Here is a 21648-nt window from a genome sequence, read left to right on the forward strand (position 1 = left end):
AATAGTGCTGTAGTTTATGGAAGTATAAATCTGGCTGGTTTTTTCATACATTCATTTCATTCATTTTCAAGATTCCATTTTTGAATATCGTGAACAGCACAGGTATCTTTTTCTGCAATTTATTCGAAGATGCCGTGTCTATCAGTGTCTAACGAAACACATGCTTGATTCTTCAACAGCAACAAAAAACAAAAAAAACGTCCAGATAACAAAATGCACCGCATTGAGGAAATTCATCGTGAAGGACTCGTCGCGCTTGAAGATGCACCCCGAAGTTTTGGTGTTCGTTATACTGATTATTTCGTACGCACAATGTATAGGTAAGTTCATCTTCTCGACTTCAAACTTTTTTCACTGCTATTCGAATATGTGAGTTACTAGTACAATTTGTGGTACCAAAATAATTTACTACGGGGGGGGGGGAAGAGTGTTAGAATGCGTTGAAAGCTCTATAACGAGAGAGTGATATTGTGAGCACCGCGCACTCGTGCCAACTTCAGGTCGTAAAACGGCATTCTAAAACATAATCTCTCAACCCAATGATCAAACAGTATTTTTCAAGATATCTGCTTTATATGCAGAGCTGTAACTAAGAGTTACGGTCATTTCTGTTGTTGGGGGAGGGGAGAAGAAAAGTGACGTGATTTTACTTCTTCCGTGCCCCCCCCCCCCATAGTGAATTTATAGTGTGAAATAAAAAAAAAGATAATTTTTCCGGCCTCCGTCAGCTTCAGCCTTGTAGGGGCCATGGCTTCTCCTTTCACTGTGAAAAATCAATGATTTTATAATGTTAATTTTTGTGTCCCATTAAATTTACCACCCTCTCAAGATCAATATTCAGAACAACACATTGCCACACCCTCCCACCACCCCAAGTCCTGGCCCTGGCTCTGTAACTATGCACATAACACTCTAATATACGTCGAATACTATTAAACTGTGTCTAAATCCTTATGCTATGCGTTGTCTTTGAGATGTTTGTTGAAATTTCGCATTTTTGTGTAAGGATGTCACAAAATATTTCATTGCGAGCCAAGCAACGCCCACTTAACTTAGGACGCTTCACTGTCGGCACAGCAAAGAGACTTGCGTCGCGTCTCTTGGATATAGTATAGGGAAGGCTGTGGCGTTTCTATAAGAAGAAAACCAAAAACCCGGAGCATTTATTTTTTATCCCACGCTCGAAGTGAGTAACCGTATGTAGGCGTACCTTGGAGGCAGTGACGTAACTAGGATTTTTGTACACTATAGGTTAAGGCAGTGGTTCTCGAACTTTAGTCTTCCGCGGCTCCCTTGCCCTCGTGGACATGTATCCGCGGTACCTCAGAATATTCTAACAAAGTGCCAGTTCACGGTATATTTGATAGGCATACTTAAATAAAAACAGCTCACCGCGCCGGCCCTGGCAAAAGTTGGTGTAGCACATTCTGAGAATTATTGGGTAAACACACACGCACGCACACACATTTTTTTCCGATTCATTATTCAATTCTTAGTTCTTGTCCTATCTTCTTCACTAAAGTAGGCCTCCTGAAACCTTTAAAAAAATTCCCATTCATTCCACCCGCCCCGATAGATTAATTAATTATCCCCGATTAATTATCTTCAACGTCTAATTAAACTCATCTAACTTGCCCTCTGACTGGAAAATTAATAAGATTATTCCAATTCATATACAGTCGAATCCCGCTATAACGAACGCCAAGATACCGGAGGAATCACTTCGTTAAAACGAAATTTCGTTATAAAGGAATTCTAGCTTACCTACTATTGTTCCTAAGTAAACTTATGTGGGGATTGGAAAACTATTCGTTAAAACGAGATTTTTGCTATAATGGTATTCGTTAAGACGGGATTCGACTGTATATATATATATATATAAATCAGGTTCTCTTTCAAATCCCCTGAATTTCAGACCAGTCGCTATCACCTCTACTTGCTGCAAGCTTTTTGAGCGCATAGTTGAAAAGGAAATCTTACACCTTCATTTTTTCAATAAACTTCTTTTTCCCTAATTAACACGGTTTTCGATCACCTTTATCAGTAACTACCCAATTAGCTCTTTTCATACGGGAGTTATCAAGCAGTATCGACAAAAACGTCCAAACTGATATATATTTCTTGGATTTCTCTGCTGCTTTTGACAAAGAGCGCTACAATAAACTTCTACTTAAACTCCAAAACCTTGGCCTATGTGTTCAACTGCTTAAATGGGTGAAAACATTCCTCACCAGCCGCAGTCAGTTTGTCTCAGTGATGGTAATTAGTGGGAAAAATTGGCCAAAATTTGCCCAAGTGGGAAATTTCGTAGCATTTGTGGGAAATTTTGTGAGTTCATCAAACAAAAGAATTTTTTGAAAAAAAAATAGGAATTAATGTAATGCAATGCAATACTTTTTTCTACTGTAAAATACTTGATTACGTATTCTTCCCGCTAGATGGCAGCACATTTTTCGGAATGCGTGGGAAAAATTTAGTCAAAATTGAAATTTTTGAGGGAAATTTTGCTGGAAGAGGTTACCATCACTGGTTTGTCTCTTTCAAGGGCCAGAACTCCCCATTTCTCCGAGAGTCTGGAGTCGACCAGACTTTCTTTTCATTTCTGCCGAACTTCGTTGGAACCTCCACGTTGATTACGTCTTTCATATAAGTGTCTCCAAAAACTCTTTTTTTCTTCGTCGAAACCTTAAAAACTGCACCAGTCACATCACACATCTCTCCTTCCTGTACTCTCATATTCCTGTGAAACCTGGGACCCCTTATACTCTCTACAACAGGGGCGTCGGAAGTGTTTCGAAACTGTGGGTGCTCAGCTTTAGTTTTATATCGGAAATTTTAATTTCTGAATCAATTCTGGGGGTGTTCGGATGCATGCCACAAATTATCGTGGGTGCTTGAGCACCCACAGCACCCCCGGCTCCGACGCCACTGCTCTCCAATATGGACAAACATCTATTCAAAACAAATCCGCCCGCCTCATTTTAAACTGTTGGTCATCCTCTGCCTCCGTCGCTGAACTCAATATCCAACCGCTTACCACCCGTAGACATATCTCTCGATTACCTTTGCAAAATCTTTCACGGCCTTTTCATATCGACACATCCGATTTTCTAACATACCTTTCCGATAGAATTAACCATTCCCAAAAATTGAAACCCATCTTTGCATCCACAGATTGTTTCAAATTCAGTTTCTTTCCTCGAACAAAAGCCGATTGGAACAACCTCCCATCAAACATTATTGATTGTATAACAGTTTCCGATTTCTTTCGTAACATCAACCGTCGTTAACTAGCTTGTGCTAGTTAAAATAGAAATACAAAATGGAGGAAATATATATATAATTTTATATATACACGGGGTGATTATAAAAAAACTATCCCGACATATGGGCCCCTAACTATCATACCATTCGCAGAAACTGAATGAAATTTTGGCATAAGGTATTTTGTGGTATGCGCTCAAGAATGATATGGAAAACAACAGTGTCACTCTAACAGTTACGGTTACAGTGAGAAAATTTCGAAAATATCAAATGGCAACACCAAGTTTTTTGTATTGGAATGCGATCTCCATACTGAAAAACACTAAATAGCGTTGGAATGGCACCTGTAGCACGAAAATCCCCGGAGCTAGGCAAGGAAAAAGTAAAAAGGACTTTGCCGTGCACCAGAGCATTAATGTTCGTTTCATTCGGCTGAGATCCCAGCCTGATTAGTCCTCCACAAGGTCATGTGGAAAATTTGTGAAACACAATAAAATGCTTTATTTTATGCTGCTTCTCTGTCCTTATTGGTTGTCCTCACTTTTAGCCTACCTACCGCCGGTGATTTTCATGCTACAGTTGCCGTTCGAACGCTATTTAAGGTTTTTCACAATGGAGATCACATTCCAATACAAAAAACTTTGTGTTGACATTCGATATTTTCGAAATTTTCTCACTGTAACCGTAACTGTTAGAGTGACACTGTTGTTTTCCATATCATTCTTGAGCGCATACATCAAAATACCTTATGCCAAAATTTCATTCAGTTTCTGTGAATGGTATGATAGTTAGGGGCCCATACGTCGGGATAGTTTTTTTATAATCACCCTGTATATATATATTTAAAATTATTATTTTCGGATGTATTTAAATTTGTTATTTTGGATTTAATTATAAAGAGCTGTAGATCTCCAGGCACTGAAAAACCGGTGGCAGTAACTGATATACTATGGTACAGCGAACAAATAATTGAATAATAGGAACGTAAATAAGAATGGTTGTCTATGTATGGTAGACGTGTTTCTTGGGGGTTGAAAGTAAGTGGCGTCATGTCGATGGAAGAAGCTTTGTCCAAGCGGTGGGAACATAGTCCCAATTAAAAGAAATACAATCACAGACGGATGTAAGTAGATGGGGGCAGTCACCATTCAATAGGGAATTCCTTAGTTACCGTCACAAAGCATCTGGTCGGTTGTATTCCAGAGGTGCCCTGGGCAAGAAGGATCGTCCGAGGAATTTTGTCTTGGAGAAAAAGCGGCGAATCGTAGAAAATAAAGGGGACCAACGAATGAAAGACAAATTTCAAGATTGGGAATAGATGACGGCCATTTAAGTAGAAATAGAATCCCTTTATTTGAGGAGTGCATTTAAAGTATAAAAAAGGGTCTAAAATTGCCACGTATGTTAGTTATGGGAAGCCTTGATGAAAGAAAAAGATTGAGGAGGTTAAAGCTTCAGTCCCACGAAAGTGGGCTGGAGCACTCTTGGTAAGATAATTAAAGTTAATAAAATTCTAAAGATAATAAAAGTCTTTGTTGAACATAACCACAGCCGGCGTGAAGCAATCCCTACTTGTTCGGTTATTCACAAAGGAAGACGCTCGTTCCGCTGCCTTTGTATTGAAAGCCATAAAAATTATTGCTTCCCCGAGGCCCGAGACGACCGCGAATCCTGACAAAGACTTTTATTATCTTTAACTTTAATTATCTTACCAATAGTGCTCCAGCCCACTCTCGTGGGACATAAAGGTTATGTAATGGCCGCTGGGGTTCTCGGGGTCCTGAACTGAGAGTTGCATGGACAAAGAAATTAGAGATGGATCGGCAATAGAAAATCTTATGAACAAACCTTCAAGAAACGAATAGAAACTTAGAGATGATGTGTAAAGTATCAAATCAAATAATATGGGCGGAGTTTTCCAAGGGACTAGGACGTCCATAATGAAATCTTAAATAGCAGGAGAAAATCTGGATAGAGGAAGTTAGAGAAAGGAACCTTGTGCGAAGGAAGTGAAAATGACGAGTGAAGATGGAAAATAATCTGGACGAGAGTTGTATGGATCTCAGGAATCGACTTCCCGGCTGCACCGGTGTCGGGTTATTATTATAGGGTGCCTTAGTGTTTCTAAGGCCCTAGAATTTGTAGAGGGGTCTCCCAATGAACATGGCGAGTGATGCATGGATTATATTCCCTCTTCTATATGTGACATATAGTGTAGGTTCTCATATTTAATTGTTCTGGGGGGACCAACGGAAGTGTAATGAAATCACGTGTCATATAGGGTTCGAGTTTACGAATTTAAATGTTTTGGAGCCAACCGAAGAATTTGTTAATTAATTTTTGAATGGATTATGTATTAATTTTTGATAAGGATGGTAGTATGGAAAATACAATTTGCATTAATTCAATTAAATATAGTGTAAATAAACTAATTATATAATTTTCAAGCATCTCGTGCATGACTACTTTGTGTAAAATTTTTGCCTGGGTTAACTTGATTTAACTTTATATATACACAACATAACGCAATGGAAAAATGAGGACGGTATTTTTTTTATGCACTTACGAGAACGGTCTCAAACCCGAACGGGTTAACATCGTCTCTTCTGTCAAACTTCACCATCGCATTCCCTTGTATAGGCCTCGGCCAAGCAATATTGAATAAATAAATAAATTTGAAGGGGAAAAAAATATTTTAAGCCGAATGGACTTTTGTGTACTGTTTGAAGATACTTTAATTAAAGTTGTGAAAATAAAGCAATATATTTCCAGTGGAAATATATTGCTTTAGAATATATAACTCCAGTGGAATAAATTCAAACAATTTCTCTGTTTCCTTTCCTCTCTCCTCAACATCCTGACCAACGTTACCATATTTATCGCCGATTCGTTAAATAGAGATAATCCAAATTTCTTGTCAAAACCTTGCACGAGAAGTGGCTAAATCGAGAAAACTATTCCACCATTTCGAAATTCGTTTTTAGGAATGTTCCCGTTGTCAGAGTTTTCCTGATTTTGGATATGTTATTCAGTAATGACTACTGATTATAAAAAGCAATTTAAAAAGCTTCTGTTGGGTGTGTGTGTGTGCAATTTTGCCGGGGTTCTCTCACAAATTGCCTGGACTAAACATAATATACGAGCTAAATATTTCATCCACGAACTCATCAACGATAGAAATTTCTTTCCCATTTATCATGCACCATTTTGTCGTATATCCGTAACATAATTCTGTATGTTTTTTTCACTTTTTTTAAATTCGGAATTTAGTGGATCTTGGAGACCTACCAATGCAGAATCCAGATCTGTTTGAAGGCGACATCCTGGGTATCGAGGATTTGTCGGTTAGTGTCTAAACTCTATATTGACTTTGTTTTTAAAAAAATTGATTTAACTGTATGTTACCCATAGGTGGATACTTGAAGCCGTCTTGTTTGCTACCGAGACATTTGCGACTGAAACACAATCCGTAGTATTTGCGACCGAAGCCACGGGGGGGGGGGAGGTATCAAAGGGAGGGCAAGTTGAAGGAGGATGTAGCAAGTGGTGATTTACAGCAGTGGTTCTCAACCTTTTTTTGTCCATGGCCCCCTTTCGCCCATTTCTCATTCCTGTGGCCCCCCTTGCGAACATGAATAATTTTCTACTCCCCCCCCCCCCCCATTTTCCCATTAGAAGATAGTTATTCAAAAATTGTCTGAAGTATAAATATTTTTGAATTTAATTTGATTAATTTTTAATTTATGAAAATAATGAAAAAGCAAAACAAACGTAATAGAATACAGTAAAAATAGAATAAATCCCTTGGGGTCACAAAGTGTCTGTATCATCGTAATGTTACTTTTTGTGAAGTTTATTGTTTTGTGTTTTTCTCAGTTTGATTTGTATGTTTTATGTGTAGTGTCACAGTCCAATTAAAAAAAAATTTTAATCAATGTAAACTCTGCGCTTGAAGACGGCACAATGTCATCAAGTTACTGTACTGGATGAAATTTGTATTATTTCCCAATTAGTTTTTTTGTGTGTGTAAATGGTTATGGTTTCATTGAGAAATGTTAGTTGTAGCTTCCAAAATACGCATTCTTATAATGATAAAAATCGCAAAATGTGGTAGCAAGCAGTTTTGTTAATTTCATTCTCTTCGTGCGGATAGTAGTAGTAATGAGGGAGTAGCCACACAAATGAATCACAATTGTAAAGTTCAACCTTCCACATCGTTTTCAACAATAATACATGTATCAAGGTTCATGTTGTAGCCCTACTATGAATTTAAAAAAATGAACTAAAATACTTGTGAAAAATTTTTAAATATTTGTTTGAACCATTAATTCCAGAGAAACCATGTACGCAGTGACAAAACTGTTCGTGTGAACATAATAATGATTCATTATCAATATTTCAAGCCCAATGGAAAATATAAATTATCAGTTTGTTGACTTCAATTTCGATACGGTGAAAATCTGGTATTTTGTTGGACCTTCAAGTGGCTTTTTTGGTTTATAATATGGCCGCTCTCTCGCAGGCGGACGAAGCAACGTGCGAGTTGGCTTAAACACAGGGCAATATTTCACATAACAGTCCGTACTGTATTTAATATACAGGGCGCATAGGTAACGGGGCATATGACATTTTACTGGCGAACCATTGGTCCTAGAAGCATACTTCCAGTTGGAAAAAGTACCCGAATAATGTGTAGTACTCAGATATTTGATTCATGTTGCCAGGGGTTGCATAGTTATTAAAATAAAAATGTTAACTCTTTATGCGGACACCCTGTGCCCCAAAACCCAATGTGAAAGTTTTGTTTCCCAATCTCCAACAAAAAAATTCAACGTTTCTAAGTGCAATATTCACTGAGATATTCGAAGAAAGTTGGAAAAAAACAGCATTAAATACGGGGAAACCATTTTATCCGTTGCTGTTTTTTCTCAAATTTCCACAATTTTTCCGAATTCGCATATCTCGGTGAATATTGCACTTAGAAACGTGAAATTATTTTAGTTGGCATCGGGAAAGACAGAGCAACAACGCCTTAATTGGGTTCTTTGGCACACGGGGGTGGTATAAAAAGGTGGTTTTTTTAATTTTATAACTATACAACCCCTCACAACATGAATGACATATCTGAGTTGGACACGTGATTTGGATACTTTTTCTAGTTAGGTATGTCTCTAAGACTAACGGCCCGCCAGTAAAGTGACATGCGTCCTGTTACCCCTGAGCCTGCATATACACGTAAAAAAATAGTTTGGGACGAAATAAAGTCGACTCTTGTTTTAACGGATACCGTTTTTACGGGAAAAAATATCGTTTTAACGAAAACTTTTCTAATCCTCGGGTAAGTTTACATATGAACAATATAAAAATCTGGAATTCCTTTGTAACGAAATTTCGTTATTATGAAGTGATTTCTCCGGTATCTTGGAGTTCATTATAATGGGGGTTTGACTGTATTCCCCCCAAAAAAATCTGACATTTTTGCACTAAAGTAATTGAACTTCGGAAATTTGATCTGAAAACAGTGCTTTTTATAATGATTATGTCCTTTTTACTTTTATAAATTTAGGAAAGAAACAGGGGTGGGGAGAAAGAAAGAAAAATGACCAAGAGGGGCTCGGTTGTGCGTAAATGCCTCGAAATTCCACTTGTGCGCAAGGGGATTCGTGCCTCACTCTCAGTTTTATGACAAAATTTCACATTTATGAGACGTTTGACTACGGTCACGATTAATCTCTATATACAGTATAGCTTTCAATATTAAAATATTTCATTTATACGAAGCACAATTTCAATGATTTGACATTTTCATTTTGATTCGAACTCTCCAAATCTTTGGCATTTAGACATCATTTCAAACTATCAAATCCACGCAGTTTTTGCAGATTGTGAAAACGCGTGAAAACATTGCAGTATCGATTAAAAAACTTTAAGGTGTAGTGTCAATCTTAGAGGAAGTCCTAATACATTATCTTCTTGGATTGCATATAGACAGCAATCAGCAAACCAAATGACGTTAAGACCGTCTTAAATATGTTCAAAATTACGTTTTTCCTGTTAAATTGAAAAGAATGGCATATGAACACTTGCGATTGAAACAACGGTAATTTTATGCAATTATAGTTTCTTAAGTTATACAGCAATGTAGTTAAAAATTAAATTTCGCGGGTATTTTTTCTCATGTATGATTTGGTCCCTTGAAGTTCGTTATAACTGAATTCGACTTTATTTCTTTTCAGCAGAGGCAATGAATTGGCACCCCCCCCCCCCCTCAAAATTCATAAAAAAAATACCCCAGAGCAATCATTCTTTATTCGATTTTTATAAATATATTCCCCATCAGACCACTACTGAAGATAGCTTTGTGCTCAACTAGATGGCTATCCGTCTGTAATTGCATGAGAACGATGGGGGTTTTTTTTACAAGCTTTCATTTTTCACTCATCGACTTCTTGGATTGCATTTACTACCAGCACTCAAAAGAATGTCAATGGAATGGTCAACAAATCTTTGTCCGCTTTCTTTATGGCAGCCCTTTTTGAATGAAAAGTCTTCGAACACACACAATTTTCTGTGTTTACAGTTACTCTATTTGCTTAAAACTGTTCTAATAGTTTGTGTCAGGGCCTACTGTCACCCCATAAGTCGTAAAACCACCGAGATTACATGAACAACTTATTTTACTTTCTTCCTCATGTGAATGTTACTTGAATAGAGGAAAATTTGAGAAAAAGATATGCTATATATATGCTATTCTATGCATTTTGTTTGCAATTAAATTTTTTTAGTCACTCTGACTAAAAAAATTTAATTTCATAAACTTCTTCGTAGCCCCCGTATCAGTAGCTGTGGCTCCCCTTTTGCGGGATTTTCATCCGTGGCCCCCTTGGAATATCCTAGGGCCCACCTGGGGCCATATGGCCCCCGGTTGAGAACCACAGATTTACAGCACTCAACGTGTCAGAACTATCTTAAGGGAAGGATAGCACACTCGATTTAACGGACTAGCGGCGCGTATGGTTTCTCGTGAAATCCGATTTTCTCTGAAACTAAATAGCTGCAATGTTTTACTACAACTTCATAGATGTCATCGATTGTAACGGAATAGAATATTTACACTATTTTTTATGTATAGATCTTTTGTGTCGTAAATTTTTTGCTTATTTCTGATGGAGCCTCCTTAATTAATTTTTTGCGTCATTACGATCAGATAGTCAAAAATTGGAAAGTCTATTCTGCATCAAAATATCCGGATACAATCCTTTCAATCCAAAGTTGGGACCGATAAATCGGGGTTTGTTGTGTCTTATTGTTGGAAATTAATTCCGCAGTGTAATATTTCAGATAAACTTGGAAGTAGATTAAAACACACCTATCACTAAATTAAAAAGAAAATGTAATTTATACACGTTGAGTATAGGCCAAGAGAAAAGGTTATACTGATTTGAGAAATTCTTAAAACGAAGTTTGGTACTTGATAACATTTCAAGAAGCTTGAATAAATTTTTGAAATGCAGTGTGGAAATAAAATTTAAAAGCCTTACAGGTGAATTAAAAAAAAAAGATGGCTGAAAAAAAAGAAAGAAAAATAATGCCCATATATAACAAAAATATGGAATATTATTGAGCATACAAACGAAGAGAAAAAATTATTAACAGATTAATTAAATTTTCAGAATTACCCATGATGTGTTCCTATTACGATGATAGACCGGTAACTGGTTCACGGAACACTAACCGACATCAATTTATCAACTGTTAATAGTTTAAGGAGACAAATTATTACATACGCCGAAATATTATTGATATCAAATATACATTAATTAGTGAATATTAATAATACTTATCGACTCAAACAGATGCTGTCAAACTCATACGCGTGATGTAAGAGTCGGAGAATTTTCTTCATAATTTTGTTGTTGGTGAATTTACTAGATATTTATTTATTCACGTTTTTGAATGCACCTAAAAAATTCATCCAGAAATTCTGACCGCATTTCCCAGCATCCCACACACACACACAGGGAGAAGGAAAAAGGTTAAATGTTTCAAGTAATGAGCCTTATATTGGACACATCAGAGATATTTTTCTCAATGGAAGAATGCGGCTTGTGTGGAAGGCTACTTGTTAATTTTTGAAGAAAATTGAAATGTTTCGGAAAAAATATTAATTTCTCATTAATGTTTACGTATGGCAGTAGCAAAGTTCGGCACAACTCGAACAACATAAATACGTCGGGGGGCACATTTGTACTCTGGCCACGCGTTCCAACATGTACCGATTCGTTATAAATTCCGCAGAGGAATGTGTACGAGGTGCATGTACAGTTAAATAATAGTAGTAACCGACTTCGTCAGAAAGATCCATCACTTTGAACAATGCTTCAAATTATCATTAAGCCATAGAGATTAGAGAACTTACTGTATTCGCAGCATCTTTGGGAATGAGATCAGAACCATAAGTATCTCAAAGCGTTCCTGTCTATCTCGAGGGACTGTGAAGTACTCGAAAATGCCCAGGAACAATGGTTGGGAATTGCTGTATATTAATACAGCAGTCCAATAATCCTATTGAAACAATTTTGTTTACATTTTGTACTTTAAAATGTATCATTGCCTTAACATATCGGTTCGTACAGTTGTTTCGTTGCCTTCACTCGTTTCAGTGCAGCCAAAGCGATCCGGATAACTGGAGTCTTACTGTATTTTCACTAAATGTAATTTTATCCCTGAAATATGTTTTTGTATCCCTGAACAATATCTACGGCATAAATTTATAATTGACGTTCCGTGAGAGCTTTTTTGGTGTTCCGCGGAATCAAACGTTATTTAAACCTTAAAATATTTCGGAACTCCGGGACATAAGAGCTTCTAAATAAAAAAATTTTTTAGTTACCGATGTTACAGCTGGTTATTTACTTTGATTTTCAGTGAAATAGTGTCATATGTGAACAAATACAGACCATCTGGATGACTGAACAACTAACTGAGAAACAGTAATTCCAATAGCTCGTCGGCCAAAAACTGTGGACATTTTAATCATGGAGAGAATTCGAGAATGACATTGCTCTGCAATTTTTTTCTTCAAACCCTTCTTTTGCTCAATGTTAAATTTGGATTTTCTTTTATATTGAATTTTAAAACCAGATGCTGGTTCCAACTCCATGAGACGGTAAGACGCCATAATAGGTGATATCCCGAGTTGATCAACAGTGTGACCATATAACTCGTCCTTATGGGACATTCAATGACTTGAATGTTTAATTTAGCCTTTTCTGTATGAATACGCATTGTTATTGTTATGACGTAGATTAATAAACTTGAATTTTTGACTAAGTCGTAAAAAGGATTGTTTTTTGGAAAATTTTATCTTTGCTACGAGTGAGGATTCTTGAACCACAAAACTTGAGTGAACTTTACTGCACACCCTGCATGACAGAGAAATATTAAAAGTGGCTTTAATATTTTCTAATATATTAATTAACTTTTACCATACTAATGTACTGTAGTAAAAGCGTTAAGATACATAGAAACGCTGAATGAATCGAATAGTGTACGTCATTTTCACCGCCACCGTTGTTACAGGTAGAACTTTGCCCGCAGTGGCGTAGACAGAGAACAAGCAAAATTCTTCCAACATCGGCGCCGTATCTTCCTATCAATGACTAACGAAATCTTCAAAAATTGAGACAAAAAAACAAGTTCTGAATTTTTTACTGTCGTTCTATGTTGATTTTACTGAGGGTCAATACGTGCTAAGAAGGGGGGGGGGAAGATGGGTTTAGGCTTCTTTTGTAGTTACACTGTGCGCCCCCTGGATTTTTCCATTGACCCCTTAAGGTAAGGAAACACTGGTGTGCAGTCATTGCCACCGTGCAGTACGGTAAACCGAGCTTTACACAGGCATGCACTGGAAGGATAAAGTGATGTGCGGTGACTTATTGGAAATCACCAATGAGTCAGAGTCAGCTTATGTATGGGTTAGTGGGGGAAGGGGGGCTCATAATATACATGGACTGCAGTTGTCGCAAAGCTTATAACTTCTTCCAGAAGCTTGTGCTCGTTTTATAAAGTAGTATATATTATTGCTTCTCTACCACTTCAATACTGATATCTTCATACCCTATATATATAAGTGGAGTACTAAATTATTTTTTCATCAAGTGGTCAATACTTTTTTTCTAGATTTCTTTTTCATTTTAACACTATTTGAAACATTTTTTCTAATTGTAAGTTGTCTCTAAAGCCAACGGTTCAGGAAATGGCCATTGGACAACGAAGTGAGAGTGAACTATAGGATGATCACAGACTATAGGATGATTTTTTTTTTCCGAAGTGTCGAAATTTCTATCTCCGAATTTTATGCCGCCACGGATTACACATGGAATGAACGCAATTTTTGTTACGATATAAAAGTGAACCTTTTATAATGGCTGGTTATACCAAAAGCATGAAGAGTATTGTAGTGACCTCTTGGCAACATGTTAAGTAGAATGGCTCCCGTAAATAAAACTGTGATGTTGAAGGACGTACGTTTCCTTGTGTGATTAATGTCTTTCACTTATAAACGATGTATCCAGTCCACCTACCCCGTTGTTTCGCAACACGTTATCAGCACGAAGGCTCCTGGATAGACGTTTCATCGGTAAGTTGGAAGTAGATAACTTGTATCTAGTTTCACAAAAAGGATCTAAGAAAATTTTACACGCGCGCAATTAAGCCTAATAGAGATGGAGGAATTGAAGATTCCATAGCTCAATGGGGGACAATTACAACGCGTGGAGTATACGGACGCGCGCCGCACTGGTGCAGAAAGACTGCTGGGATGCCATAGAACCCGGATATGGACCAGAACTGAGGGAGGACGAGAGGAAAACAAATGAGAGGACCCTCACGTTTCTGTTTTTATAGGTCTCGAAAATGACTTTTTGGACGATATCGTGGACTCTGCGAGAGCGAGGGACGCTTCAGCATCCTTGAGGGACATTCACACGAAGTTTAGATTATTACACACGCTGCAGTTTCTTCTAGAGCAGTGGTTCTCAACCGGTGCTCCGAGCCGCACTCTCCAGGGGCTCCGCGGCCGCTCGAGGAAATTTAAAAAAAAAATAACTATAAATATTTTTAAATAGTAAAAATACATCAGTAACTTTGATGAATAATCAAAAAAATTGGCCTTACGGGGCTCTGCCATGGAATTCTTTTACTAAAAAGGGCTCCGCGAGTCAAAAAGGGTTGAGGACCGCTGTTCTAGAGTTTTTTAATGTCTCGATGAGGCCTGACGAATGCGTAAGCGCATACTTAGGAAGATTGATGGATTTACATCGAAAGGTGGCGTCCTGTGAATATAGCTTCACCGACAGGGAAGTCACTCTTGTGATGTTAATGGGTCTGCCTGTCATGCCATACGACATGAATATAGTTTTAGTTTATGCTCCACCCCTCAACACTCACATAGTGTAGAAAAACATCGTCCCCTAAGTGTTTCAGTCCCAAGAAGTCCTAAATGGTATTTAGATCAAAGCTATTTTTAGATCAAAGCCTTTCAACTACTGGCAAAACCTTTATATTTTCAAAAATACTAGAATCAGCACGATATTGCTACACAAAACCATGATGTAAACTGGTTCTCTCCTGATCGATTTTCACTTTGCCTTGTCTCCGGGCGCGACGTGGCGATACTCCGTCTGAAAATCGCCAAAAGAAAAACGCGTTGACTTTGTATTTTTCAGTGGCAACCAACACTTCATGATGTGAGCGAGGCGAAGAGAGAGGTTTTCCTTCTTTGGGAGAGGCCTCCGTAGCTTTTCCTTTTTATTATTATTAATTTTTATTTCATCTAAATTTAAAAGTACAAAAAAATCAATTACAAAGTTCAAGAGCAACTACCTTGTCAAGACAAGGCATGCATATTCCTACAAATATTCACGAGAGAGTCACAAGTCCTCATTTATTGGTACCCACGTGTCGTCGTTCAACTTTTCTTTAGTCGTTTTTTTTTAAGTAGTCGTAGAAGATTATTGACAATACAGTAGTACGATTTGGTGAAATATATTGTGTCCGTGGAAGTGCTCATCACTCTGTGAACTTTTCTCGCTTATCGGAATTGGAAAGCTCCAAGGTGAACAATGTTGAATACCAGCTCGTCTCCATATTATCAACGGGGTGTTTAACATACAGGATGAATCAGAACATTTCGATTCCAGGAACATTCTCCAACGAACTTCTCAGTGCTATTGGAATGGTGGTGCTACATGCTGAACAACGATAAGAAGATGAGTTTTTGGGTCGTGGCATCATCCACTCATCGGCGAGGTTTCCAACGCGCGAGTTGAATCGAGACATTTCGTCTCTTCCTTAGCTACATTCGACGCTGGTATTCTCACAGTAATGAGATCGGAGCAACGAACTATCGTCATGGACGCTATATAAGGTATCTTTTATTTTTGTGGCCACAATTTTTTTATACGCATTTTTGTGAAGTACTTTATATTTTATTCTATTTTGATTACGTCATAATATGTTTGCGATTTATTTAATTTTAATGTTAATAGTAACTTTATCAGAGCAGAAGCTATTTTAAATTAATAATCCTCTATTGCATTTTTTTAGTGCTGAGTTTTTCTTACATGAAATTCATGCCATGCATATTAGCATTCAAGCATTATGTTCTATGAAAAATTTATGTCCTTAATTGCTTTTTGTCCTTAAAAAGACAACGTTTTAAATGCATTCATTAATTTCATTTAAATCAATTCATTCTTGCATTGCCTTTTTATTAATCATCTCTCCTCTTCCCCTTTTTCAGCTTTCTCCAAACAACTAAAATTTTTCCCTCATAACATTATATATTACCATGACACTGCCCAAAGAGAAAGGTCTGATACTGAACTTAGCGCGTGATGAGAACGAATTTTCCACAAAAATGGTAAAATCGCGTCTGATTGTGGAAGATAAGAAGTTACTGCGTAATTATACGCAAACGAATCGCGTAGCTGTGGGCGATAGAGCTCTTGAAAGTGACGATATAGAAAAAACTCGCGTACAATCAGGGAGATGGATACTCCAGAAACAACGAGAGAAGAATTCGATGTTTTTCCTGTGGTGTTTGGGGACACATAACCAGAAACTGCCCGTCGAACTGTTAAATCCTGTGGTAAAGAAACATTCTATCTAGTCGACGTTCTGTACGCACCAGAACTCGACAGTAACCTTATTTCAGTGGGAAGAATGGAGGAGATGGGAATGACTGTTTAATTTCAAGGAGGCAAAGCCATCGTCAAAGACACTAATGAAAAAACAGAGTAATCCTTACTGCATATAGAAGTGGGAGACTTTATAAGGTTGAAGAAGCGAAAGGGCAACTTATAAGCGCATATCGCAAGGCACGAAGAGCTTATCCACCGACGCTTAGGACATTTTCATTTGAATGCAGCGAAAAAACTCATGAATGAGGATGACACTGTCAATAGTAGTGCAGAAAGAATGGAAGAGGGATGCATTTGCTCTACTTGTGCCCTTGGAAAGATGAGAAAAATTCCTTTCCCTAAATTAGGGACCAAACGTGCATCAAGGCCACTTCAGCTCATTCATCGTGATGTCACAGGACCTATCATGCCTACATCTAAAGGAGGGTCAAGGTATATTGTCTCCTTTGTTGACGACTACTCAAGGTATACTGTAGTTAAGCCTATGAAATCCAAATGTCAAGTCCTCAAAAAATTTATTGAGTTCAAAAGGACGGTTGAAAATTTCCATGGAGTTAAGAGTTAGAATCGCTACTCTACGAAGCGAAAATGGAGGGGAATATATCAGTCGTGAATTTGACGATTTTTCAAACAAGAATGGAATATCGAGGCAGCTCACGGTCCTTAGAGCTCCGGAGCAGAATGGGGTAGCTGAGAAAATGAATCACACCCTGTTCGACATGGCCAGATGCTTTCTTCTAGACTCGAAGGTCCCAAACAACTTGTGGGCAGATGTCGCTACCACCTGTTATTTGCGGAATAAATGCCCATCTGAAGCTATCCAGGGAGGTATACCCGAAGAACTTTGGACCAAAAGGCCTGTCTAAACTAGTCATCTCAAAATTTTTGGTTGCAAATCATATGCGCACATCGATAAAACTCAAGTAAAGGGAAAGTTAGGAAAGCGCTCACAAGAATGCGTTTTCATTGGATATCGTGAAGGGTTCAAGGGATACAAGTTGTGCAACGTAGACGAAAACATATTTTTTATATTTTTCGTCAGCAGGAATGCGAGGTTTGATGAGACTGTTTTTCCATTCAGGAGGAGTTAAACAGATTGTCAATTGAAAGGAAGTGAATTAATAATCAATCTAAATTACCAAGAAGTACAAGTGATACCTCCTGGAACCTCTCTATTAGGGACACATTACCCGACTTGAAGCATGCAGAGAAAATGGTTGGAAATTCGAAACAGCCTACAACCGCTGTTAATCAACCACCTGATGTTAGAAGTAAGAGACTAAGAAGACCTGAAAGTTTTTATGGGGATCCTGTGTCATACAAAGCTGTCAATGAAGCGCAGTTTAATGCTAATATTCGGATTGAGGTTTCCGCCACCGTCGAAGAATCGGTGAAATCATCTAATGCAAAAATATGGAAAGCAGCTGTAAAGGAAGAAGCAGAACAAGCGACTGTCTAGGAAGCTGACAAGGTGAGTGACGCTGCCGTTGAAGAGAAACCGGCAACCAGGAAACGTGGTCGGGCAGCCAGATCGGCTAAAGGTCTGGACACACATATCCGCACCGTGCCAGGACCGCAGCTCGGGCGTCAGTTGGCCGTGGCTCGCCTCGTTCCTCTTCAGACCACACCTTTCCGTGTGTTGCCCGTATCGCTGCCGTATGCTGACTACGAAGCTGTGTCGATTGCTTCAAGTCTTTAACGCAGCCGGTTCGGTGTAATCAAAATGTTCAGTAAATTAATTAACAAGAGTGATTTGGATATAATAGCCCTAGCGTAAATTAACAATAATTAATTGTTCTAAACATTTCTGAAAAAAAATAATCTATACATGTATATAATTTTTTTATTTTGTATTGATCTCCGATAGATTTTTTGTATGTGACAAACCCGCAAAAAAGGATAGGATCTATTTAATGCAACTGAAAATAAAAAGACGGCCATTTGCTTAGTTTGACTATATGCATTCTTGTTTATAGTTTGGAGAGAGGAGATTATTTACGGAGAGAGAAAAAAAAAGTCATATAGAAATTAAAACAATCTGTGGGGGAGAGAGGTACTCTCTTCCTCACCTACACACTCGTTTTTTTTTAATTCAGAGTCAACGGCCATCATAAATACAATCATCTGTAGGGGCAGGTGGTGTCAAATTCCGATAACACCTCGGAGAAGTGTATCTCAGCTCAGTAGGAGCATATTGTACGAAAGAGCGAGCATATCTTTTACTCCGTGTGTGTGTGTTCGCGGAATCTTCTAAACTGACAATTTTCTCCTCTGCAGATGGCAAATGGATATTAAAATCAATAACAATTGGGTGTTTAGTTTGCCGGGGCTTGATTCAATGATAAAGCCTCACCAGTATTCGATAGTAATTTAAAGCACTCATTGCCGAAGTCCCAGTCGCTGAAACACCTTTGTCAGATATTTAGCACAAAGGTGCTCGACTTTTTGGAAGGTGTGGGCCACTTCATTGTTTTGAAATATTTCGCGGGCTTCTTAAGTTATCCAGAAATTAGTCTCGATCCTCCAAAATTATCTAAAAAGAAGTGGCACGTGTCGCTTAAGTGATCTGCAAGCGTGTCGCGGGCCACTCGAGAAATCTGGAAATGTGCCACTATCCACTCAATAGGATAATCTGCAAATGTATCACGATCCACTTAAGTGAACTGGAGGTGTGCCGCTAGTCACTCAAGTGATTTTGAAATGTGCTTGAGACCACTTGAGAGGTTTGTTTTGTTTTTTGTTATCACGGGCCACATCAAATGCTTCCGAGGGCCGCATTTGGAGCACAGGACATGGGTTAAGCATTTATGGCTTAACATGTTGCATCTGATGTGAGTACCAAATTTAAAATGTCTCCTATATTTTCCCATAAGAAAAAACCCAAAAATTTTCGAACCGTTTTCTATTTATATATATAATTTATGTTAAAACCAAAACAATGATTCATTTATAGAGCATCGGAAATTAAACCCAGTTAGTTTTCCAAGTTTACATTATTATTTTATGACATGAATGTCGCTCTCCACTTGTTAATACAAGATATAAGGAAGACTGGATGTTGTGAAGATATTTATTATTTGAGATTTAAAAAAAAAAAAAAAAAAATTAACATCTCAAATAATAAATATCTTCACAACATCCAGTCTTCCTTATATCTTGTATTATTATTTTAACAAAAATCTCCCCGGCAAAATTTCGTTATATGCTATGTGAAACATAATTTTAAACTTTGTTTTCCCATCAAAGTTGTGAAAATGTTTATCCATATGTTTTCCAAATATTACGCTAGTACCACAGAAGCGAGGCCAGGTGCGTCTAAACAATTTCGGGGCACGAAAAATGTTTAGGATACCCCCCTCTCTTTAATAAGATTTCATATATTTTGTGGGAAGAGGGAATCTGCATACTGAATATACACGAACGCTAAGAAATACCCACATACAAAAAAAAAAAAAATAACTACACAAATGTGAATTAACACAAAAATTAATGGAGGTAATTTTAAACGAATGTGAGAAACCGTTTCCGAAATTAAGGAAAACTTTAGAATCGATGGATTAAAAATAATTGAAAGAAATTACTTCAGTACCAATGAAAATTCAGAATTAATAAAAGAAATAATGCAGAAATTGATTAAAATCAAGAAATAAATGGAATTAATAATTCAGCAATTGATGAAAATTGAGAAGTGACATAAAATAAATGAGCGCTCTCCTCTTTTATAAAAAAAATTTGCGCTCTCTCTCTCCCGAGACCGCACCGTCACCGTAAAAATATAAAATAAACTAGTTGGTGACGGTGCGGACGCGGTGCGGTGACGGTGCTCGGCTACGGTGCGGATATGTGTGAACGGCTGCATTGCTTAGCAAAGAATTATTCTTTGACCGTGTGATGACCTACACTCGGCCGACGCACGTGTCGGGCACGGTGCGGATATGTGTGTCCAGACCTTAAGACGACTACCGATAACGATGATAACTCTAGTCGGAAAAGACACGAGAGACCCGCTAAAGCAGCTGCCAAGGAAAGCGACCATTCCGACAAGGGTGGTACCGCCGACGTGAAAGGCAATCCGAAAAAACGCGAGCGCAAGGCGGCGATGACAAAAGCTAAAGATGACGAGCAAAAAGATGACGACGAGAGTACAGTGATGACGGCACCGGTTCGGATTCAGATTACGAATCGAAGTTACCGAAGCGAAAGCCCGTAGGCCGGCAGACAAAAAAGAAAAAGGACGAAGAAATGGTAGAGGAGAGAAAGAAGAGGATGAAGAGCATCAATGTTGTTTTTCCTTTCGTCATGCTGTTATGTTGAGTTGCCAAAATTCATCATAACATTACATTAACTTAATGTCAAAATAGTTTTAATTGTAGAGAAAAGAAAAGATTATTATATTGAATAGATTTTTGCCTTATGTTTTATTTGTACAGCGGAATCTCGCATAATTAATCATTTGATTATACCTATATTTAATTGTATATATTATGGCACATATAATAATAATAATAGTGGAAAGCAAAATCTATTCAATAGAAAGTTTAGGCCTTAAGATACAGTTGTACACGGTACTGCTGCCTTGGGGCCCCAGATGAGAAACACGGATCGAATTGCAAAGGGTTGTAAGAGAGTGAAGGAGATGGTCATCGAGCCATATAAGCCCCGTTCACATGGGAAATAGAAAGAGCGCGGTTAAAACGGGCTTCAAGGATTTTTGCTAAAACCCGTTCACATGGACAAGCATTTTCACCCCGCTTTCCGGAAGTCGTCAAAGTCACGTGGGTCGACCGGAAGTCTGTTAGCTATCCCATCGATCCTTGTTTGTTTACACATGGAATCCCACGTGGAGTATCTCAATTTTTTTCTGATCTTCCTGAGAAATCATCTTGAAAATGCTCTGGATGAAAGGAATGCTCGAAGCAGGCGAATGATGAGAGTAATGAATGCCATAATTAGATCTGTTGCATCTTCATTGGCATTAGCCTTTCCACAACGAAGAATGTGGGCCAAAATTCGAAGCTCCGTTTGGTGGGAAGAAATCGTATTGAATTCTTGGAGCAATCAAGACTGGAAGGAAAATTTCAGGATTGAAAGGTGAGGTATTTAATTCTTTGTTTTATTTTTTAATTATTACCGAGACGTTTATTTCGGTGTTTTGGATGAAATTGAAATGATATATAAC

The 21648-nt window shown here is 37.9% G+C and overlaps 1 protein-coding gene across 1 annotated transcript in view; it reads left to right on the forward strand.

Moving 5' to 3' along the window:
- The first annotated feature begins 226 nt into the window (after window positions 1–226).
- The window catches only part of LOC149084271 (astacin-like metalloprotease toxin 5), a 66415-nt gene continuing 44993 nt past the window's right edge, over window positions 227–21648 (forward strand). The window contains exons 1-2 of the mRNA XM_089234641.1: window positions 227–320; window positions 6535–6608. Of these exons, the coding sequence (XP_089090767.1) occupies window positions 263–320; window positions 6535–6608 (132 nt within the window). The 5' untranslated portion in view covers window positions 227–262. The remainder of the gene's footprint in view (window positions 321–6534; window positions 6609–21648) is intronic.

Source organism: Pholcus phalangioides, unplaced genomic scaffold, assembly GCF_987345545.1.
Source record: "Pholcus phalangioides strain wild (caught in Gottingen) unplaced genomic scaffold, Ppha-v1.0 ptg000008l_1, whole genome shotgun sequence".
NCBI classification, from domain to species: Eukaryota; Metazoa; Arthropoda; class Arachnida; order Araneae; family Pholcidae; genus Pholcus; species Pholcus phalangioides.